The following is a 25574-nucleotide window of genomic DNA, read 5'->3' as shown; positions in this document are numbered from 1 at the left end:
AAAGCACCTTGTTGCTCTCCAACTCTTTACACCTGGAGCGCCACTTATTGTGTCTTCGACTGATATCAATCAGCAGAATCACCACGCTATACTCTGTACCTACTTTTAGGTGTACCTTCTTAAAAAAGTAAACATAATTTGTACATTTTCGGGTACCTAAGTTACATCATTTGTTGGTTAACCAACCAAATACAAAACATAGGTACTACTTAGCGGATCTGTTGTCTGATCTGTCTTACTGTTGTTGAAGTAACACTTCTATTGCGACCTCCAACTTCCTCCTCCTCTACTTCCTCTTAAACGTTTAACGCTCAGTGTTGCCAACTAGAATTAAAAAAAAATGCTAGACTGATGCCAGGAATATCTAAAAATATGCCAATTTTTGAAGTTTAACTCTTGAACTTGTCCGTATTTCATGAGTTTATGTTTCTGTTTTTCAATAATTCGAGCAATTACCAATGTAAAATATTTCAAACAGTAAAAAGATGGAAGTAGGCAAAAACGTGACAGTCACTTGACAGAATGTTTAATTTAAGGTTATTACGAAGTTTCACTTGTTCCGCGCGGAGGGACTCCACGCACCAACTCCACGCACTAATGTTCTTTCCTTTTTATTTGCTCGTGTAATCTTTTAATTTACCCTCAACTGGTTTAAGGAGCCTTTTGACGGTAGATATTGTTTACCTGTATTTATATACCTACAATTATTTATTAATTACATTTAATTATTACCTTCATCATAGCATACTTGAGAGAATTTTATTCTGACATTCAGAACGAAATATCCAGGAATCATAAATCGACCAACTTTTACAGCTTAGTCAGTAATGGTACCATGTGGGTACACCCAAAACAATTTATCAATTTGGACGTTCTTTATTAATAGAGTGCACCAGCCAGTGTTGTTTGCACACTCTTGGAGTATGTCCGGAGAAGGTCGGAACTCCGTATGAAATAATTCGACTTCAACCACTGATCGGTACACGGCGCACTGGTCAAGTGGTCACTCGCGGGCCAATTCGAACTTGCACTGAATGTTGAAAGGGCTACCAGCCGAAACAACAATCGTTGACGCTAGACGACGATCGAATCGAATTCTGGCCCTGTCACGCCAATACGGAAGAGCGTCAGCGATAGCTAGCTACGGTAACGAATAACGATATTATCGTCAGGCGTTTGTGCATTTGGCTACGTGCACGTTTATCTGCATTAAAAATACTAAGACAGCTGGCAATAACGGCTTTCGATAAGTATACATATATTTTTTACATTTTCTAAAAAAAGATTTTTTGAAGTGAAACTTCTAATGCGACTTCGAACTGACAGCCCGTAACACTTTGCGTCGAATGCCGCTCACTCAGCGCGTAACATTCTGTCTCACCGCGACTCACTCATTCCATTCATTTACTTATTCACTCAGTCAGTGACAGAACAGAATGCCCAGAATGGTTTTGAATGGTGGAATGAGTGGTTGGAATGTGTGTGTCTTATATTTAGATCGAGTGCAAAATGAGTTTATGTTTTGAGCAAATGGCAATGTAAAATATTTAAAACAGTAAAAAGATTGACGTAACTAAACGCAAAAACATGATCACTTGACAAAATGTTTTTGAGGTTATGTTATGAAGTTTCACTTCTTCCGCGCGGGGCGCGGGGAACTCCACGCACTGTTGTGAAAGATCTTAGGTACATTACGTTCGTAATCTTACAGTCATTACATGTACGAAATACACGGTGACTCTAAAAAGTAAGAAACAAGATAGAATTATTTTATGAAATTATCACCCATATAATCATTTTTGGTCATCGTTCCTACGCAAATCGGGATATTTTGCGTGCACACAGATGTTCTTGTCTCAATTCTTAGTCGCAGTATGGTCGTCGTTTAGTCGAGGCTATCCAAATGGGGACGATTGGCAACAGGCACAATTGGTCACAGAAATGTACACTACCCGTGCACAAATTGTTACAGTTTAGCGACTGTTTTCCCAAAATCATTCGTTCATTTCATTCTTTTCAAATGGCGAACTGTCAGAGACGTCAGAGTGAAAAATAAATAAAACTATATGACATTAAAACGTAATGGTGTAAGAATTTTTGCAAAAGGTAAATATTAATTATTTGCATTTGTATTATAATGTGGGTTAATTACCATGGGCAATTAAACTGCTCGAGTGATTTCATAAAATAAGTCTAAATTTATCAACGCGCCTCAATTCACCTCGGTTTAACGGGTTTAACCAGCAATTATATTATTTACTACACAGTGTTTGTGTACATAACTATATTGATTTGTTGTTTTTTTAGTGCTCCGGTGCATATACTATACTGAAATAATAAAAAGAATGCTTAGAAAACCAATAAAGTTGTTAAAAAATTGGTTAAGACTGGGAAATATTCCAGGTAAAAAACAGTCGAAAATTGGTCGCAAAATGGTCCTAGTGTCACACGTGACCGAAAGCAGTGAATACGTTGTTGGATTTACAAAATAGACAGTGACATTGACATTTTGTTACCGTAATGAGTGCGTACGGCGACTAACAAAGGGTAGTTAGAAACCGCCTGACAGTGACATTGACAGCCACAAATTCGTACACATTTTGTTACCGTCATGTGTGCATACAGCGACTAACAAAGTGAAGTAAGAAACCGTTCTGACAGTGACAGTAACAGTCAAAATTTGTACACATTTTATTACCGTAATGCGTGCATACGTCGACTACATTTTGTTATTGTATCACGACCGCGCATTGTGTGCACGACATTACCACGCGTTATGTCACATTTGACATTTAGTGACTAATTTGAAGATTTTGCGACCGAAATGGTTGTATGGGCATGCATGAAAATTCACAGATGTGTAATCTTTTCAATACATACATTCAATGTTTGTAAGTTTTATAAATACTTGCAGAGATTCCGAAGATAACTGTGGTCGTATGCCACGATTATAAACTTTAAGGTAAGTACATAAGTGGCATACGACCACGGCTATGCCACACCTCCTAGCACACAGTCTTAGCTCGTGTAGGTGAACGCGTACTATGCTTGTATGAGTGAAATATGACAGGTCGACTGTTCGCGTTTTTACAGGCGGTATCTGTGAGGTAACCGAGAGGGGGTGGGCGGCACTTCAGCGGGGAGCGGGAGTGGCCATAGGTACTGTACGATAGTACTCTTTATTATACTGTGGCTATGCGTTGCCGTAGTCGGGCAATAAAAAGGACCGTTCAAACTTTACAAGATTTACCATGGGACTAATGCTGAAATCGCAAAAATAATTTGGCTGGCGATTGTCCTGATGCCGCTCATTTCTATGGAACAGCCAATTTTTTTTTTTGCGATTTCAGCATTGGTCCCGTAATAGTGAAGTTGTTCGTTATGACCTCTAAAGTCACTATGCAAAGTTTTAACGGTTCTTTTTATTTCACCCTTTTGTATCTACTTACCTTGTAGTAAAACTAGTAAATTATGTACGATGTAGGCTTACATTGTTTTAAACTGAAAGTTATAACCCGAAAAACAGTTTTTGGTTTTAAATTACTAAACGTTGATGAAAACTAACTTCTTTTCTGTAAATTTAAAGCTCGGCCACACATGCGCGTTTTGAGAGCGTAGGCGGAGCGTTAGCGGAGCGTCAGCGGAGCGCATTGATACCGGCGCGCCGGACGAACGCTGGCGTTGCGCCCAGCGAACGCCGGCGGGAACTAACGAGCGCGGATTGCGAGCGGAATGCGCGCAGATTGCGAGCGGAACGCCAGCGTTCGTCCGGCGCACCGCTATCATTGCGCTCCGCTAACGCTAAGCTATCAAAACGCTTTATGTGTGGCGGAGGCTTTATATGGGATAGGTACTTACCTATATGGCACCGAGTCAGGGTGTCAATGATGGATATCATTTACCAGTTCGAATGGGCGGGTCGGCCAGAAGCTGAGCTTCAAATATAAGCCTCGCGTCGCTGACCGGTCAGTTGATGTTCGGTGCGCGCGCGCAACGCTATAGCGACATGAACACTCTTATATTCTGTAAGTTTTTTTTAATATACATGACTTTGATATGAATAAAGTATGTAACGCGTTTTCACGCGTTCTGCGTACATTGTCTGTGTTGACCACTATACATAGGTACTGTCCTTGTATTTGTAGTTTTTGCGATTAGTATTTATAATCATCAATTATTGTTTTAAACTGAAATAAATGTCATATACAAAGAAAAAATGACCAAGGCCTCCAAGTGTCCGATGCTGGATTCGAACCAGCGTACTCCGTTATAGCCACTGATGCCTCAACCACTCGGCCAACCGGTCACGGCGGCAAGGGTCGAAATTTTCAAGTATATGACACAATTACCGAAGGCTTAACGGCGCCCCCTGCCATCTCTGAGGTAGAATAATAGTAGTGTGTCTACTAAAAAACACAAAATTAAAATATTTCCTACGAAATAATTTAATTTGGTCTTAGAGTGAATTATTGTTTTGTTATAATCATCATTATCCACTTTTCATAAAACTACTTCGCTTCCTGGCTTGCAAAGTTCTCCAATGATAATGACAAGGAGAACATATAGGTATTTGTCTTACGAAATTACATTTGAAATTAACGGATTTGTCAAAGCGAAATTTCTCACGTTACTTTTTCGTTTAAATATAGTTAGACCTTGTACCGCGTATTTTGTATTTTTTTCTCAGTAAGTATATTTCAAATTTAAAACCTTTCCTTAAATATTTTTTGTAGATGTAGGTAGAGGTATTCATGTTTGTTAACTTTTCGGCTTATCGTTCTTTGCTTCGACAGGTATTACTGTTAGTTTGATAAATTACTTACACTAAAACTTATTTTTCCACACTATGTATGTACTCGTACTTACGCATCTGAACTGAAATATGCAACTGAACATCTCAAGTAAGATTAGTTTTATAGAAGAATTAAGGGTGATTCTTCAAAGTGTCAATTTTCCCCGTCCTAGGGAAAAAGTACCCGTAACATTGAAATAAATCATCAAACTATTTTTTTATCATTATAGTACCTCATAATCTAACTGCATAATGCATTTTTATTTCAGTTTAGTAGAACTAACTTAAAAAAAAACAAACACCCGAAACATCATTATCCTGGTGCGTCCATTCGTCTTTTTTTGAGTAAACTACTACAAAAAGAATAAGTCAGAGATTGAAATCAACTATAGTTTTAAGTTAAATCGTTACACCATTAGTTTATGACTTCAATTAAAAAAAATGGTCCCTGTGTTTACTGTATTTTCTTGAGCATCTGTAATGAAAGGTCTGTCCGGAGCTTAGATATCATTCCCTTGGTGCCTCACTAAACAACGTATGTACATACCCCTACTTAAACACTTTTCAAGGCTTTGAGCCCACCGTGCCTAACAAGCGTCCGTAACGCTCCCGACACCACGGGGAGGGGACATGACAAGTCGTAGGAATTGTGAGTGGCTGTGGTTCATTGTGATTATCATTACCCTGTATTCTTATATAAAATTTATTACTTGCAATAAGCTTAGCGTCTTTAGTGATAATGATAGTATATGGATGACTGCATGTCCCATGAGCCGTGGCAAATGCCGGGATAACGCAAGGAGGATGATGAGAGGATGATGATGGATGACTGCATGTCCCATGAGCCGTGGCAAATGCCGGGATAACGCAAGGAGGATGATGAGAGGATGATGATGGATGACTGCATGTCCCATGAGCCGTGGCAAATGGCGGGATAACGCAAGGAGGATGATGAGGATGATGATGGATGACTGCATGTATTGATTGTTTAGCTATCTTCATATTGATTACAGTTTCTACAAAATCGACAAAAAACACTTTTTTCTCATTCCCTTGGATTTTAAACAGGGTAATGATAGTTTCCCTAAGCATTTTGAACTAAATTAATTGAAAGTGACGCCTATTCGTTTAATATGCTTATTATTACATAGATACAATTTCATAATTTATTACAACCATAAAGAAATTTGTTTAAAAAAATACGCCAAGGTAATGACATCAAATAACAAATGACTGCGGCTCACTGTAGGTAAAATTACTATCCAGAAACTAATACTTACCTGATATGGACACGTTAATTTTAATAAATCAATAAAGTAATCTATATTAAAGAAAATATTTTGGTGGGTAGATAACACGTGTGACCCCTGCACTGCGATAGCGCAGACATCGCCTATCTACTTTAAATAAAGACTACCTAAAGTAAAATCCATAATCCTACGGACCAAATTGACAAGTAAGTGTGAACGAATGTTGCCACAGTTTGGCCAGTGTCGTTCTTATCGATATTAAAATTATGATTACATCGTAGATTTAAGGTGCACCCAGACGGAACAATGAAATTGGCAATTTGATCGGCTAATCAATATACCAACTTTTTCTGTGATTTCGACAGATCAAAAGGTCTGTAGACCGCTAATTAGAGATATTTTTTTTATTTCGAAGCAGCAATAATATTATTCGAAAATTATATAGATATTACTCGGAAACCTTTTTATGTTTGAAAACTAGTGGGTAAAAATGCATGGCATCCATCCACTACCTCGAAGATACATAGAACAAACCAAAATGTGTACCTCTTATTTGAAACTAATATACTTATTCTTGATTTAAACTTGTCTGTTGTATGTACTTTACATTTGTCGATATATTGTTATCGACATATACCCTTCCTATTTTAATTTTGCTGTTCCTGGTATCATTTTACCTGTCAGTCATTTGTCAATTTAGTCCGTAGGATTATGAATTTTACTTTAGTGTCTTTAACCAGGCGACTTTTACTAAACCTTAATGTCGATTTTCTGGACCAGTATAAGGTGCCCTCTTGGTGGTTAAAAGGCCTGTCGCTTGGTTTTCGAGATTTTCACACTTTTTAAAATTTTAATACTACCTAAAATTTTAAAAAGTGTGAAAATCTCGAAAACCAGGCGACTTTTACTAAACCTTAAAGTCGCTTTTCTGGACCAGTATAAGATGCCCTCTTGGTGGTTAAATGGTTGTCCATTAATATCCATTGAAATTTTAAAAAGTGTGAAAATCTCGAAAACCAGGCGACTTTTACTAAACCTTAATATCGATTTTCATGACCAGTATAAGGTGCCCTCTTGGTGGTTTAAAGGTTGTCCATTAATTACCGGGCACCCTGTATAATATTTTGCATTCAAGTTATGGTTAATTTTAATAGAAGTAACTAAATCTGATAGACATCCCACATTTGAGAATTTTATCAAATTATGAAGTGTTAATTTGGAATATTTACGTATATAAAAAAAAAATGTTTTTTGTTTAAAGCCTTGAAGTTTGAACCTACCTAAGACAAGTACATGTTTACAATTTAAATTTACTTCAATTGTTATCAACATTCATAATCGGTGTGTTATTAATATGTGTGTAGAAAATCATGCCGCTTTCTTTAGGTACCTGCTTACATAAAAAAAAACGAAATAAAATACATAGTAACAAAAACAAAGTAACAACATAATATATGTATAGCAATTAAGCTTCTTGCAAAGTAGGTCTCAAATGTTCTCAAAAAAAAAATGTTCTCACTGCTAAATTAAATATATTTGTAACAGTAAATGCAGCTAAAGTTACTCAAATCATCAGAATAAATATAATTAGCGCGAAAAAAAAATGTAGTAATTGCAGTACTTTAGTTCCGAATTAAAAATATATGGCAAACCATCAAATTTGTTCTAAGTAATTAAGATTAACTTGAGCCTTCAACTTCGGGCTGGTGTGACCAAAAACTATTGCGTGCGATATGAGTACTGTGTATTTTAGAGATAGCTAGAGTGTAACTGTCAGTAGCGCGGGAGGGGAGGGGGAGGGGGAGGGGAGGGGGCGGGGGCGGGGGCAGCTTGTCCTCATCACATAGCAACGACAAGGAGTTTTACTGCTGAATACTTGGCTAATTGCACATTCCTGCCCATTACACCACGAGAGTGATGTATAATCAATTAACTACTAATCAAACTTCTGATTGAATCTGAAACCTGTGATTTTGATAACAGGTTATGAGTTAGACGATCTAACTTTAGATCTACACATTGTATTGACACAATAGTATTTTATGTATGTACTTACCAGCAGCGGCTGATCCATACAAGCCGATTCCCACAGGCTTGTCTAAAATGTATAACTAGTAAAGTACCTAATGTAAAGAATTTATTGACTGTAAAGAATAATGTAATATGTAATAATAATAAATTTAATATTTAATTGATGCAATAATTGTACAGTAGATATAAGATATGTAGAAATAAGTACCAATTGTGACCTGTAATATGTTATTACCAATAAATGATGTCTATGTCTAAAGGTAGGTTTCTTTTTGCTCAGTGTTGCCTAGTAGAAATTTTCACCAGTCGCCACTGGTACTTACAGTAACTGTACAAATTGTATGTTATGGGGTGTCCTGATTTTATTGTATTAGGCCAAAGGTTTAGACAAATAAATAAAATCAGAATAGGTTAATAGCAATGTTCTGTGAAAACGAAGCTCTTATCGCTGAGCGCTCCGTGAAGTACGCGTAACGGAGGCAGCCGCAAGGCTGGTGCGGTGCGGCGGTGCGGCGGTGCGGTGCGGCGGCGGCGCGGCGTGCGGTCGCCAGGCGCGGGCCACGGCGCGCCTTCTAATCGATTTCAGGCCCCGTAGCCGAATGGCATTTCTCCGACGCTAAACGAAAGCGATACGCCGCTGGCTCTGTCGCGCCAATACGCAAGCGCGATAGAGATAGATATCTACTAGCGCTTCGTTTCGTGAGCGTTTCGTAAGCGATTGTGCCATTGGGCTAGCCACCCAGATCAGAACCGTGAACGCACTGAAAGTATTAGGTACTAACTATTCGGATTGTATGCGATATAAATAATTACAGTGACGATTTAATAACTCTATAAGAGTAACTATTTATACACGGTATGGCATGGGGAAACCGAATTTAACAGCGTGTTCCTGATCACATTACGAGACTAAGTGCAATGTCTTATAAACTTTTCTGGATTTCGCCTAGTTTCAGGGTTAATATCATTAAAAAAACTCCTTATTATTTTATATTCTTAGTACAGCCGAGTACATAAATATGTGTACATTTCTTCACCTAAACTTGTTGCAATAAGGTGAAAAAATGTACACATATTTATGAACTCGACTGTACAATACAAGATGCTATGATGACGCCAGCATGGAGCATAATCTATCCTCGTTGATAGATATGTCTAAAAGTGACAAGTAACTCATTGCAAACATAGGTATAACCTATTAAGTAAAAAAAATGCTAAATTCATTTTAAGTGGAATACCATTTTAATTTTTATGTGAAAATACATACTTCTACTAAAAAAATATTTAAAAAAATAATTATAATATTTCCTCCAGATTTATGTTACATCGTGTATAAGTAGTAAAGTATTAGGGTGTGAATAAAATAAATCGCGTAGTTCAAAATTCTTGATCTTGATCTCAGATATTTAGATATAAAGAAACGTGCACTAACATCAAACTATTGTAATCAGTTAGCAGACTCGCGCGTAATAATTCCCCTTCAACAGTTTTTTAAGAGGGCAAATGTTGAATAAACAAATAGGCAGGGAATCCCAGACCATAATAGTGCGTCGGCGCGCGGTGACATCACCACACAGTGGGTTCGTATTATGTGCGAGAAGACAATAATCACGTTCACAACTCGAACTTACTGACATCAGAATGATATTAGAATCATGTTATCAGGCTAAATCGAACGTGCGCCTGACTTGACATCATAAACATACTTTATAATACTGATATAACAGGTACATACCTATATACCTATTGCTGAGCAAATATTTACCGTCATATCAACGCTAAAAATAGAGATCCAGTTTAGGTCAAGTGTTTTAATTAAGCAGATTAATTTCAACGTAAAATGTGAAATCAAAATGTCAATATCGTGCAGCGCAAAAGTTAATATACTTAGTCACCTTCAAGTTCCTTCTTATGTTCGGAATTCCAAAAACGTTGTTCATTTGTCTATCTATCACTTACGATCTGCCTCGACACTTGCTCGACAGGTTTCCTCGTGTGGTCACTTCACATGTCAACGACATTGCAAACGAGGCCTTGTGTACTAATTATGCAGTTCTATGTCGCTTGTTTGACTGATAAAAGTAAATTGACAAAGCAATTGGAACTTTGTTTGTACAGTGTTGAGTTTATTTTGCTCGTTTAACGTTCAAAGCGCTAGTCAATGTTTCCTTGAGAGCGTGATGCTCATTTAGTATTTTTTACCAGCGACTTGTTGCCATGGAAACCACGAGGCCCGTTACTAGGATAGTGGCACCTGTTACAGCATTTTCAGAACAGTAACTTAAGAGTTCATCTATTTATGGTAGCTTTTTGCACTGATTTTAACAGAAAAAAGTGATGGAGCGTCATTATAATCGTCTTATTTTGGAAATTGCCTATAATGGTGCTATTTTTCCATTGCTTATTAGAATAGATTAGGTAGCTAGAAGCTACCTAACTCCTTTACCTTCTACAACAATCACTATGCATTGGTGAAGAGCGCATGCAATCCCTTCAGTTATTGTTAGACACAGACAGGTAGTTAGATACGGCTGGGCCTTTGTTTTATAAGGTGCAGGATGGTGCAGGATGCAGTTTTTATAAATTATTGTTACTTGCTTAAGTTCCCATACAATTTGTATGTATGGATCGTTACGTGGAGGATGCTGTGATGTTAAATCAATTGCCGCTAGTCTACCCATTTATCAGATTTTAATGACACATTCTAAGTACGCATTTGGTTTTACCTGTCGTTTTGTCTTAGAAAATTGTAGTGGAACACTGAATTGTACGCAACAGAATTTCCAACTTTATGTTTTTTGTATCAATCACATAATATTAAGTATTCAAAGTCCAAACGATCGAGTTCAGAAACATTTCTACAGACCAACGTTTCAGAGTTCATTTAAGTAGGTAGGTTTGATAAAACTAGGCGGAAAAACATTTAATTATCTGGAAAATGACAATATTTATTTGAACCAAGTATTTTATACACGTACTATAAGTAGACTGTATTGTTAAAGCATCAATAACGTACTTAATTAAATACTAGGTCAATACAATGTAGGTACGATTGTCGGATTCGGTTGAACAATGTCCACATTTATGGCCCATTTTTAAACTGTGAATTATGTTACTCCCCGTATAATATCCCATTAATCTAAACAATAATATTGTATTAGCTTCTAGTCAGAATGTCAAGAATATTTCCTGGTCCTGGTCTTCGTCCACCCCATACGTACTTGCTATTTAATCTCAATCAAATATATTTTTCTCCAATGTGATCGAGATTTTTACCGTATTTTAGAAAAACCGGCTAAGCGCGAGTAGTACTCGCATTGCAAGGGATCCGTACACCACAAGAAGGCCTCAAGCGTATCCTTTATGACACTTAAGTCATTTTAGCGAATAATCGATATTGTGAACAATTTCTAAGAAAACGAAACAAAAATGAATTTATATCGATGGCGAAGTGCCATGAACTCCTAACTAAGTATGAAAATGACCGTCGATATGTAATATTCAAACGCGCTCACACAATTCCAAGGATATTTTTAACTCCTTGCAGCGGTAGTGAGTAAAATTCATGATTTGAGCTTTTTTTCTTTTAAGTCCGACTTACGCTTGACTGTAGATTTCTAATAGGTTATCCTATTATCTTTAGATTAAAGGCTGTCTCGTGCATTTTTTTTAAAATTCGACGCTTAGTTTGTTTCGGAGATAATGGTCATTTTTTGCCTATTTTCTTAAATTAAGTACTTGAAAATTACTAGAATAAAAATTATTCATTTTTTTGGGAATACTTATAAAAAGTTCTTTCATTTGACACAATGTAGTTAAAAAAACTTTGATTTTAAATTTTCACTTTTACCCCCCCCCAAAAGTGGCCCCTAAAATTAATTTTCTTAATTTAAATTACATGTCCGCCTTTGAGTCACAGGTTAACATATGTGTGCCAAATTTCAAGTTAATCGGTTCAGTAGTTTTGGAGAAAATTGGCTGTAACAGACGGATAGACAGACACACGAGTGATCTTATAAGGGTTCTATTTTTTTTATTTTTTGAGGTACGGAACCCTAAAAAATAGGACAGAACTCTTTTATGGTCAAACTCAAAAAATCAACCATTATTGTTCTGTTCTAACGGACGGGAAATTGACTTGACTTAATGTCCTGTGTCCCCTAGATGGGGCAGAGGGCATCCACAGTGCGTCGCCATCCCGAGCGGTTTGAGCTTCGCGCTTTACTTCGCTCCAGGTCATCCCTATCGCCTTCGCTTCTGCAGTGATCGTCCTCCGCCAGGACTGCTTAGGGCGGGCACGTCTTCGCTTTCCTTGGGGATTTCAGTCTAGGGCTTGCCTCGGTATGTGGTCGGGGTCCCTTCGGAGCGTATGGCCAATCCAGTTCCATTTGCGGCGTTTGATCTGCTGGTTGATCGGCGTCTCACCGCAGCGTTCCCACAGAGCTGTGTTGGAGATTTTCTCGGGCCAGTATATTTCGAGAATGCGGCGAAGACAGCGGTTGACAAAGACCTGGATCCGTTGCGAGATGTCCTTAGTGACCTTCCACGTCTCACAACCGTACAGCAACACGGGTTTCACGTTGGACCGGAATATCTTGAGCTTAACTCTCCGAGTCAGTTTCCGCCGGACGGGAAATTAGTACTATAAAACTGTTTTAAAATGAGCATCTAACCTGTCCTCACAAATTTGTTCATTTCAATATCGACCATAATTCCAAAATTGAGTACGTTCGGTTCATTTAGTAAATATTACTAATCCCTATACTAAATTACTAAATTATACCATAAAAACCGGCCAAGAGCGTGTCGGGCCACGCTCAGTGTAGGGTTCCGTAGTTTTCCGTATTTTTCTCAAAAACTACTGAACCTATCAAGTTCAAAACAATTTTCCTAGAAAGTCTTTATAAAGTTATACTTTTGTGATTTTTTTCATATTTTTTAAACATATGGTTCAAAAGTTAGAGGGGGGGGGGGACGCACTTTTTTTCCTTTAGGAGCGATTATTTCCGAAACTATGAATATTATCAAAAAACGATCTTAGAAAACCCTTATTCATTTTTAAATACCTATCCAACAATATATCACACGTTGGGGTTGAAATGAAAAAATATATCAGCCCCCACTTTACATGTAGGGGGGGTGCCCTAATAAAACATTTTTTTCCATTTTTAATTTTTGCACTTTGTTGGCGTGATTGATATACATATTGGTACCAAATTTCAGCTTTCTAGTGCTAACGGTTACTGAGATTATCCGCGGACGGACGGACGGACGGACGGACGGACGGACGGACGGACGGACGGACGGACGGACAGACAGACAGACAGACAGACATGGCGAAACTATAAGGGTTCCTAGTTGACTACGGAACCCTAAAAAATGACAACAGGTTACGATAAAGGTATTAGAGAGTACCTTACTTTAAAACACATGGAACCAGGCCCCTATTTCTCCATCCTGACAAATGTCGGCGACATATGTCGGCTGACAATCCGACACATTGTCGCCGACATGTGACAATCTCATAGAAAAATTGTGACAGTTGTCCCCGACAAATGTTTCGTGAAACAGAGGGCAAACTTTTCCAAGTTGACACTTTTGTCGAAATGTCGGTAATTCTTGACAGGAATTTAGAGAGCGGTCGAGAATTTCTTGATAATTGTCGAGTTTTAGGGATAGTTGCAAAATGGCGTTATATAATTATACCTAGATATTTTTCTAGCACGAACGAAGTGACACTAGTGACTTTTAGTATAAGCTTGCTTGCTTTTAGTATAAATTTGCTTCCCTCCGATATTTAGTTCATAGATAATTAACTTACATTATAATATGTCATTAATTATTAGTATTATGTCGTTAATTATTGCCGTGGCACTGACTCTTGAGTAGTTTCATGTGCTCTGCATACCCCGTTTAGGGAATATGGGCTTGAATTTATGTGTATAATATAACAAACATTTTTTAAACAAATCAAATGTTTGTAAATAAATTAACAATAATAATAAAAATAACCATATTTTAATACTTTACATAATTTCTTACATGATTATTCAAGATTTTATGTATAGATATTATCATTAGGGGTAATTAATAACCTTATGTTATGTAAGGCTATTTGTCGATAAACGGATTGTCGATGTTTTTGTTTTGTCGAACACTAACAACGACGTTCGTGCCAGAAAAATATAAATTAAATTAATGTTATAAATTAAACACGTTTTCGTTACAAAAATATGACTATTTACAAATAGAAAAGATAGTTTATTTATAATTAAATAAATAAAAATAAAAATAAAATAAAAAGCCTGTTTATTCCGAAACCAAAGACCTTAAAAATATAAAAAATAAATTAAAAATACTTAAAAAAAAAATTAATTTGGTTTGGACCCCTTTCGGGTAAAGGCCTCCTCCAGCTCCAGCCATCTGTCTCTGGTTTTTGCCACAGTTGGCCAATCTGTGGCTATTTTGCATAGGTCGTCCGACCATCTTGTGTTGGGTCTGCCGTCTCTCCTCTTGCCACTAGGGCCCTTCCACATGGTAGCGATTCTTGTCCACCTATCTGCGTGCATCCTGGCTACATGACCCGCCCACTTCCATTTTGATTTTAAACTATATTCTAACGCATCAATTATTTTGGTTTTCGCTCTTATGTCTTTGTGTCTTATCTTTTCCTTGAGCTTTATTTCCATAATGTTGCGTTCTATAGCTCTTTGGCATGACGTGATCTTATGCCTTGCTTTCTGTGTATATTTCCAGGTTTGGCTGCCGTACGTCATTGTTGGAAGTAGGTACGAGTCTATAACTTTTTCTTCAGCGTAAGAGGGAGTTTGCTTTTAGAATTTCTTTCATGCTCCAAAATTTGTTCCAGGTTTTCTTTATTCTTTTGTCTATCTCCTCTATGTTGTTTGATGTTTTAAAGGATAGTTCTTTACCTAGATACGTGAAGTTTTCTACGTATTCTAACCTGCTATTTTCTATGGTTATCGACATTTTGTTGTAATTTGTTTATAATTATACCTATAAAGTTGTTATTTATAATGTATTTTAAATGTAAGTTATTTATAATTATACCTATAAAACATTACGCGTCTACGTTTAAGAAAGTAAAAAGAAATTTTTATTATAAGTTCCATAAGACTACCCGTTAGCTAATAGGTATTTACTATTTTGGCACTTCGGTAGCGTCACATTTGCTTTTATATATGGCCGGTATGGATGATTTATTCTTTTTGATGGCAATTTGAAATGGATTTTCATGATGCCGAATGTTACCTATAGCGAATCTATACTAATATTATAAATGGGAAAGTGTGTGTGTCTGTTTGTTTGTCCGTCCTTCACGAAAAAACAAAAAGGAGCGACAAATTGTCGTGATTTTTTAATAAAAAAAAAATCATTTATTTCAGACTCAAGGTCCATAAACTGTTAGTAGAACATTAAAACTCTAAAGAACTAATTTAGTGTTAGTAAGACACTTCCTAATAAAGACTTAAAAACTAAAACAATTCAAACTTAAAACCTACATAGCGACAGCGTGCAGCATTTGCCATCGGTTGAGCATGGGGCCATTTTCACGTGGAGATAGTTGAAGGGATGGAGAGTGACATAGGCTACTTTTTGTCTCTTTCTAGTGCGATTCGCTCGCCGCGGGTAAAAGCTAGTATAGGTATAAAGTACCGGGCAATGATAGTACATTAAGTATGACACAAATGTGCTAGTTTGGTCAATGTCAATACACATGAAATGATGTTGTGCGTGCAAGGGAAGCGAGTGCGCATAAGAGAGCCAATGTGTGTAATTTTTATTTATTTAAAACCTGTGTTTAAAACATAAATATGAATATGTGGTTCGTAGATCAACAAATCCTATCTAAGTAAATGACCAATGCACAGTATGTGTTTCATACGTTTTACGAAAAAAAAAAACAAAATTTACATATTAATTAGATTTTATTGGCTAAAACAGTAAAAGTCCAAAATGTGACACGTTGTCCGCCCCACCCGGCGCTTGATCCACGGGTATAATGTGAGTGTGACCAATTTTAAATGGAGCCGTATCCATGTATACTGTTAGCGGCTAGTTTCAATATCAAGTCTATTAATATATTTGATACAACACGTACCGTCAAGCGTAAAAATATGGGTATACAGTCAATTTTATAAATATGTGTACATTTTTCACCTTATTGCGACGAGTTAAGGTGAAGAAATGTACACATATTATTATTAATAAACTCGACTGTACACATCTTACCCAAAAATATGTCCCATAGAATCTCCGTCCGGCGTGATAAGAGGGTGTATGAGACATATTTATGAGACGATTATTTCGATACCTATTTTTGCACTTGACTGTACTATAGCAGCAAGAAGAGCGCGATTATTATATTTGTCTCGCATTAATAATTTGCGCGTATAATTAGAAGTATTAAAACGACACAGGCACATTGCGGTCCTAGTTGACCGGTTTTAACTGTCTACGGGTTAATTTATCGTGTGACAATTGTAGATTTTGGTGAAACCAAAACAATATGTCAATGTCAATTAGGGGCCAGTAGAAAAGTCCAAGAAAGATAATAGTATAGCGGCGAGAGGGTCTCGGGAAAAGTTGATGTGACTGGAGAGTATACTGCTGACAAGTGGTATCGTTGTGATCGGTACACTTTACTGAGTACGAAATAATGACTTGTCACTTTCTCAGACTGTGGGGGGGTTAACTATGACGTCACAAAGATCGCGGTCCCGGGTTTAATTTTTTTGCCAATTTGTCTAGAACCCCTTATCCAATTTTGAAAAATGAGGTGTCGATTGAAAGCGTATAACATGCTGATTAAGATTTATTATATGTGAAAAGTATAGTTTTGTTAGTTATTTTTTAATTAACAATAATGCAAAAAAAATACGTTTTTTACTCTCTTTTTGATTTTTGTGACTCAAAAAGGCAATGAAAACAGCCACTTAGCTAAAAAATATGTTATATAAATCATTTAACTACATTATTAAGCTATCTGTTGCTTTTTGAATTTCTACGATCGGATAATAAATGAGCAAACTACAACCACATACCTGTAGGCGGGGAGTACCGCTTGACACGCGTTCCCATACATTCGGCGTCTACCAAATTACACCTCGCGCAAAATTCGTTTCAAGCAGATATACCTCTAATCTTATTCATCGTAACCTATCAATATTGATATCATTTGAAAGCACAATTAAAGTACTTTAAAAAACAATGTCAATCATTTTTTTAAAATCAATAATCGCCAGTCTGTGGTGGTTACAAAGGAAAAAAGTGGGTATGCAATTTGACTGGTTTCCTAGGTTTGATACCTAGACGAGTTTAAAGGGGAGGTAAAGGTGACATATGGGTTTTTCTCTGGCCTAAAAAGCTACACAGAGGGTCAGGGGAGAAAAAACTAGGGTTTAAGTTTAGTTTTAAGTTATTTTTTCCTTTATTTGTTGATTTTATTGTGTTAAATTTTTTTGTAATTTTATCAAGGATACACGTTGGTTTCTTTTGCTAAAAGTTGCCTTTTTATGAGAAATGTTATGAATTTTATGGCTTTTTCCGATAGAGACTAAAATTAACTTTCAAATAAGGCCACATAGTCATACTTTTACTTATATAATATTAAGGGTATGACTATGTATCAGTAGGCCACATAGTCATACTTTTACTTATATAATATTAAGGGTATGACTATGTATCAGTATGACTATGTGGCCTTATTTGAAAGTTAATTTTAGTCTCTATCAGAAAATGCCATGAAATTCATAACATTTCTCATAAAAAAGGGAATTTTCAGCAAAAGAAACCAATGTGTATCCTTGATAAAATTACAAAAAAAATTAAACACAATAAAATCAACAAATAAAAAAAAAAATAACTTAAAACTAAACTTAAACCCTAGTTTTTTCCCTGACCCTCTGTATAGCTTTTAGGCCGAGAGAACAACCCATATGTCACCTTTACCTCCCCTTTTAAACTCGTCTAGGGTATCAAACCTAGGAAACCAGTCAAATTGCATACCCACTTTTTCCTTTGTAACCACCACAGACTGGCGATTATTGATTTTATGAAAATGATTGACATTGTTTCTTAAAGTACTTTAATTGTACTTTCAAATGATACCAATATTGATAGGTTACGATGAATAAGATTAGAGGTATATCTGCTTGAAACGAATTTTGCGCGAGGTGTAATTTGGTAGACGCCGAATGTATGGGAACGCGTGTCAAAGCGGTACTCCCCGCCTACAGGTATGTGGTTGTAGTTTGCTTATTTATTATCCGATCGTAGAAATTTAATAATGTAGTTAAATGATTTATATAACATATTTTTTAGCTAAGTGGCCGTTTTCATTGCCTTTTTGAGTCACAAAAAATCAAAAAAGAGAGTAAAAAAAAAAAGTATTTTTTGCATTATTATTAATTAAAAAATAACTAACAAAACTATACTCTTCACATATAATAAATCTTAATCAGCATGTTATACGCTTTCAATCGACACCTCATTTTTCAAAATTGGATAAGGGAGTTCTAGACAAATTGGCAAAAAATTGAAACCCGGAACCGCGATCTTTGTGACGTCATAGTTAACCCCCACAGTCTGAGAAAGTGACAAGTCATTATTTCGTACTCAGTAAAGTCTACCGATCACAACAATACCACTTGTCAGCAGTATACTCTCCAGTCACATCAACTTCAAAACTAGACGACTTTTTTCAATTCCGCCGCCTTACTTATAAGGAAACAGTCTACCTTTCTCATCATGCTCAAGTTCGCGAAGATCAGGAAACCACAAAAGCAAGAGTAGTCTTTGACGCGTCCTGCGAAGTAGGTATCTAATGGAGTGTCCACAACTCCACATCATGTTTTTAAATATAAATATAAATAATAATAAATAAATAAATAAATAAATAAATCATGTTGTTATTCGCGAAGATCATGAAACCACAAAAGTAAGAGTAGTCTTTGACGCGTCCTGCGAAGGATCTAATGGAGTGTCCACAACTCCACATCATGTTTTTTTCGCGAAGATCATGAAACTACAAAAGTAAGAGTAGTTTTTGACGCCTCATTCGCCTATTCAACAACGAATAGCAAAATTGCATTTTATCCGCTAAAAAAATTCATACAAATTTTAACATGATGTCTTAAGCTGGCTGGTAAATTTTACCTATAAATGATGATCGCTTGCTCGGATATCAATATTGGTACTTGCGGTTAAACAACAGCCCCTTGTAAAACAAATAACTATTAAACACACAATCACGCATACCTAGTAGGTACAATTTTAAGTAGCAAAATTAGACTGTTTATTTGGTTTTGACATTCCTCCTCTTGCAGTTGCTTGCGCCGTGCGCGGCAGGCGACGGCGGCGGCGACGGGGGCTGGGGCGGCGGGCGGCGAGGAGAAGATCCTGAGTGACGGCAACGACGTCTTCACCGCCAACATGTTCTCGGTGAGTCGCATTCAATGCTCGCTTAGGGATTAGAGTCTATATTGACATTGGATTACATTTTATATATTTATGAATTTAATGGGATTTATAATGAATTACCCTGGCAGTAGGTTCTAAAGGCACTTAGAGGGGATATGAATGCATGTGTTTGTTGTTCGTGTTGGCAGGAGGTGTTGAAGGAGAAGGGCGGCGAGAGCGTGGTGATGTCCGGCTTCTCCGTGCTGCAGCCGCTGGCGCAGCTGGCGCTGGCCTCCGTGGGGCCCTCGCACGACCAGCTGCTCAAGGCCATCGGCCTGCCCAGCGACGATGTGGTAACTACCCTCTGACTAAAATGTACCACCGACTCCTCGAGGAATATAATATGAGGTTAAGAGTTACCCCATGTCTTGGTCTACAAGTTTTAAGCTTGAAATTCGAACAATTTTGTCGTCTGTTCGAGGTCATGGACTAGAAAGCAGCGGGCAGCGGGGGGACGACCGGATCATTCGTATAAATTGCCTCGGTCAAATTTTTGAAGAATTCACGCACGTCTTTGAGTGTCCGAACCTTAAGACTCTTGTCTCATTATTACAATGTCAGCTCAATCCCATTGTCCCGTATTTACTTCCAAGTAAACATTCATTCATTCATTTATTCCTTTATAAAACATAGTTTTACATGTCAACAAAATTACTACATAGTTAATGCAAACATGCTGTCGAAGATACATTTCAATTTCAAACTTAGGACATGTTCCACTATTTTCAGGCGAAGGCAGTGTTCCCCAAAGTGAAGTCTCAACTCCGCGCAGTGAAGGGAGTGACGCTGAAGATGGCCAACAAGATCTACATCCCGGCCAACGCCGAGGTGCAGGACGACTTCTCCGCGCTCTGCAAGAGGTCTTCGGCTCCGAGTTCAAGAACATCGACTTTACCAAGAATGTGCCCGCAGCAAAGGAAATCAACACATGGGTAAACATTGGCAAACTCATTGCCATTTCACTGCCGCTTGACATGAAGGCATAATATTGTTGTGTCCATAAACACAAATAATCACAGTTATCAAAGATATCTCCCAAACTTTTTCAAGCCTGCTTTCCAACTATTCCAAGGATGCCTTTATGTTAAATTGCAGTTTTGTAGCAGATCGTCTGTGTCGGCTTTAAGATACTGATAATGGTCATGTAAATATTATATCTTTGGACCACTGAATTGTAAAGATGTTTGTGAACCCAATCGTACCTTAAAATGTTCATAATGATGCTTAACTTGACATAAAAAACTGATTTTCATGAATAGTCTTTTAGTTTTTAAAATGAAGTTTGTCTCTATTCAGGTGGAGGATCAGACGAACCACAAGATCAAGGACTTGGTCGACCCGAACTCCTTGGGCGCCGACACGCGTGTGATCCTCGTCAACGCTCTCTACTTCAAGGTTAATGACCACCGTCCCACATCTAACTTTGTGTATAGCGACATTAGCGACTAACCGATTTCGCCTGCATTAAAGTGAAAGGTTTAACAAAATATATTAAATCAGTTGTATAATCCTACTACAGGGTAAATGGGACAAGCCTTCAGCAACCTGTCGACGAGCGAGCGCGACTTCCACGTGACCAACGACAAGACGGGTGAAGGTGCCCACCATGTACAAGAAAGACTACTTCAAGTACGCCGAGAGTGCGGAGCTCGACGCTAAGGTACTAATACCAACTTGTTCTAACTCCTTTTTGTCATGTCTTGTTTGTATAGTCGTTCCGTTTCTCTAAGGCAGAAAAGCCATAAAACTCGTTACAATAGCATTATTATTTGCAAAAGGTAAGAAGTTGTAAAACGAGTAGTGATTTCGACCTAAACACAGTAAACATAAAGCTTAAAAGTGTTAATGTGATGTTTATCGGTGTTAAACAAAAAGAAAAATGTTCACACCTCTTAAGCCTGTATAGGGTTGCCGCATGTCAACAAAGTAACACAACATTAATAAATCTTTCCAAACTAAGTTTTGTGTCGAAGTAAGTTTTGAATAAGAGAACTCATCTTCCATCGAAACCTTTCGAGATGCACGACATAGAAATAAGTAAAATTGAAATAGATTCTACATAATATAAGTATTATTCAAACTATAAAGGTTGCCTGGAAGGGATCGCTCTTTAGCGATAAGGCCGCCTGTTGATTACCTTTGTAATAAAATTTATTGTAATGTGTGTGTTCGTATGTACATTTCTGAGGTTGTGCAATAAAGTGAATTTGTAATGTATTGTATTGTGTTCGAATTCTTTACTAAATTTTTTCCGTTCCGTGGTTTTACTATGAATAGGAACAATTATACATCCTCACATAATTGCCATATAAGTTTCAATAGTTACAATTTATTGATTCACTTCACGAATGATCGATTACAGTCATGTATGTAGTCACATTAAAATTTGAACACATTTCCTACTAGTACGATACTCCCGATGGTAAACTGGCAACCCTACCCTCCAATATTTTTTAATGCTATAATATTGCAATATTAGTGACGTTCATTTGACATTGAACCTTAAACATATTATTACGTTAGCTTTTTGTACATGTAATGAATGACTTCAGCTATTTTTACAACAGATTACTTAGCCCGCCGGACAAACTATACCTTGTCCTTCGTTCGAAATGCATTGGCATGCGGCGTGTAAAGGCTATAGCATAATATAGTCATCATTTAGGTACTTAATGGTCACACAGCATTATTTTATTCGTCAAATATCATTAGATATCTTTTACTTATTATAGTTTTGTAATGTAATGTAATAATGTTTATTGGCTGTTGATGTATATTTTTATGTCCTAAAGACTGTACACGATGAAATCCGGCCATATATAATATGGCAAATCTTTTAATAGAAAGTGAATTTTCAAGCAGGACCGTTTAGAAATAATTTATGGATACGAATCTACAAATTAAAGATATAAACATACCATAACGTTAGTTGGCCCATGAATTTTAGCAGTGGATATCTCATGGTACCAATATTTTTTTAGTCCACTGTCTTTTGGCAGTCTTTACAAGATTTTTAATGTTTAATTATAGTAGCCGAAATATACCGGATGGCATACTGATTTCACAATAGTAAAGCGTTTTGAGATTGTAATCATATTAAGAAAGTTCTGAGGCTACCTATTGCAATACTTGCAGACTATTTTTTGACTATTTTATGTTGGTGTTTAGCTGTTGGAACTGCCATATGAAGGAAAGGAGGCGTCTTTCTTGGTAGTGCTGCCCAACCAGGTGGAGGGGCTGGCCCTGCTCCAGGACAAGCTGCGGGACCCCGCCGCGCTGAACACGGACGTCGCCGAGATGCAAGAGGTGGAAGTCAACGTCTATCTTCCCAAGTTCAAGATTGAGACTACTATCGACCTGAAACATGTTCTGCAAAAGGTATACCAAGACATTAGAACTTCATTCATTTCATTTGATATACATATTATAATTATACTTAGTACTTACTTCCCCTCCTGGTAAGCTTCGACCGGTCCGCTACCATTATTAGTCCTAATACAGACTTAAGACAGAGCATACACTGACATTTGGTGTACTGGAACTGGTTGATGATGATCAGAATGGAACTCTTCATCGATCGTCCTTCGTCGACGTCAAGAAATTTGCTCTCCTCGTCATGTTGGGTTTTCGAGTCACATCGAGTCACACTGGTGATGGGATCCATGAGGAATCAAGGGAACTCCTTAAATTTGACTGGCACACTAATAGTGACTTCTTTGTATTTTTATCATAATTTCAAGAACTTGTACACTGGGAACTTAGTGGCATTTTATGAAGTAGAAAATGCTGATGATGATCAGAACAGAACTTTTCAACGACGCATGGTTCATGTTAAGAAACAGTTCTTTTCGTTATGTTTCTTAAGCACGTTGGGAGTTCAAGAATTTCAAGCTATATTTTAGTCGAGCTCGAGTTCTAGTAACGGAAGGATCCATGAGAACTTTCAAATATGATAGTGATTTTTTATATTTTTCCAGAAAACCCATAGTGGCATTTCTAGAAGTGGAATTGCTGATGATGATCAAAACGGAATCTTTAATGTCACATAGTTCATATTATTTGTTAAGCATTTGTTGGATTTTTCAACCCACAGTTTTGTCAAGCTCGAGTTCTAATAATGGGATTCATGAGGAATTGAGGGGAACTCAGTCAAACCTTAACGGTACCTAAATGCTACTGCTTATGATGATCACGAAGGAACTCTTCAATAACACATAGCTCATGTGAGGTGATTTTTTCTCTTCGTTATGTTAAAATTTTCTTCCCTTTCTAATAGTTATCGATTTAATGAAAAACTAATTTCCCAATAATAACCCAACATTCAAAAGGATCATTCACCAGTCTCGCCAAAATAAGTTGGTTTACTTTGTTAAAAATGTATGATATTATACTTGTCGTGTCTGAAGGTGTCGTGGTGTGCGTTATTGTCAGTAATGGTTGTACTGTTGTAATTCCAGATCGGCGTGGTGGACGTGTTCGACGGCGCCAAGGCCGGGCTGCGCAAGCTGCTGCAGGGCGAGCACGAGCTGTTCGTCAGCGACGCCATCAGAAGGCCTTCATCGAGCTGAACGAGGAGGGTGCCGAGGCTGCTGCGGCTAATGGTACGTTTTTACAATATTCCTTTCGACAGTCATTTTACTAAAGCTTCTTTTTTACTTTAGTGAAATTATACAACTTACATTAAGTACTTACTATACTATTATTGGTTTCTCAGGTTTTGTGTGTGTGTGTGTGTGTGTTTTCATGTGTTATTTTAAATTTTGATGATTTTTTGGGATTAGGATTAAAGATTATTACAAAATAGTTTCTTTATTTGGATTTTCTACCGTGCAAACGTTTTTTTTTTTCATTTCTTTTTTGCACTTGGACAATAATATTTGCGAAATCTCACTTTTTTTAAATAAATCTTAGGTAAATATTTGTTTGAAAGTGGAGGAGTCATTATGAAGATGTTGAGGCGGGTCCGAAAGCAAAACCTGTCTCGGGTACGTGTTAAAGCCGACAGCATAATCTGATGTCTTTAGATGCCTACTTGTGTTCCAATCAATTCTCGCGGAACCCCTGTCAAAGACTGCTGAATTTGTATATAGTTTCTTTTATAGATAAATATACAAATTCGGTTGTTTTTTTTTACCTACTTTTGTTTTGACTTATTTTTTATAATGAGTTTGTATATTTATTGTTGATAATATGAAGTGGCCTAACGGAGCCGACATAGTCCCATGCCGGACCAAGGCTCCTAAATATATTTAAAAAAAAAACAGATTAAAAAAAAAAAAAAAAGATGCCTACTTGGAAATCAAATGTTAATTTATGTGCCGACGAGTGTCGAAGTTGTGTGTTTTTGTGTTTGTAACGCATCATGGGGATTAGTATGTAGGTGCATGAGCCAGAAAAAATATGCAAAATGTGCAGTTTATTTCTTATAGGTTATTGCAATAAGTATTAGATGAACTACTAGTAACAGTTAAGTTTTACAATTTTTCAAAGTTTTGCTATTAGCCGGGACAATAGCGCATACAATACAGCATAGCGCCGCGCCGGGACAATACAGCAATAGCGCGCGGCGCGCGTAGTGACTCGGGCGGGGCGAGGCACTCTACATAGCACGGTTGCGGCGCGAGGAAACTACTTACTCGTGACATGCCCTCGAGGAAACTGCCTCGTGCGGCGCGGCGCTCCGCACGCGGGCTATTGTCGTGCAGCTGTCTCGCAAACAATCAGTGTTAACGAAAGTCGGCTCCTTGGCACGTGAGAAACTATTTTCCTATCTACAGTTTCTCCGATACAAAAACAATTTATTCTTCTGTCATATTTTCTGACATTGAATATTGTAATGCTTTGTAAGTGTGTGTATCACTACTAATATAACCGATACAATTAATTTTATCTACTCACGGGATTGGGATTTTCGTTAAAGGACAGCGACGACATAAAATGAATGAAACATTTCAATGCTCGGCTATGTACTGTACGCTACCAGCTACTGCGGGGCAATTCGCAGGTGTGTAAGCTCGTAG

The 25574-nt window shown here is 37.3% G+C and overlaps 1 protein-coding gene across 1 annotated transcript; it reads left to right on the top strand.

Annotated features, from left to right (window-relative positions):
• Positions 1-835: 835 nt before the first annotated feature.
• Positions 836-24155, top strand: LOC125226088 (alaserpin-like; the record flags this gene model as incomplete). The annotated part of the gene is given in 13 exon segments (XM_048129940.1): positions 836-841; positions 4003-4025; positions 19422-19536; positions 19704-19847; positions 20284-20404; positions 20407-20486; positions 20851-20949; positions 21074-21086; positions 21089-21144; positions 21146-21214; positions 22723-22932; positions 24012-24096; positions 24099-24155. Coding segments are annotated over 13 exon segments (1078 nt in total), but the record flags the coding sequence as incomplete, so codon positions are not given.
• Between the last annotated feature and the right edge of the window lie 1419 nt (positions 24156-25574).

Source organism: Leguminivora glycinivorella, chromosome 5 (assembly GCF_023078275.1).
Source record: "Leguminivora glycinivorella isolate SPB_JAAS2020 chromosome 5, LegGlyc_1.1, whole genome shotgun sequence".
In the NCBI taxonomy this organism is placed as follows: Eukaryota; Metazoa; Arthropoda; class Insecta; order Lepidoptera; family Tortricidae; genus Leguminivora; species Leguminivora glycinivorella.
This window is presented reverse-complemented; position numbering and strand designations above follow the sequence as displayed.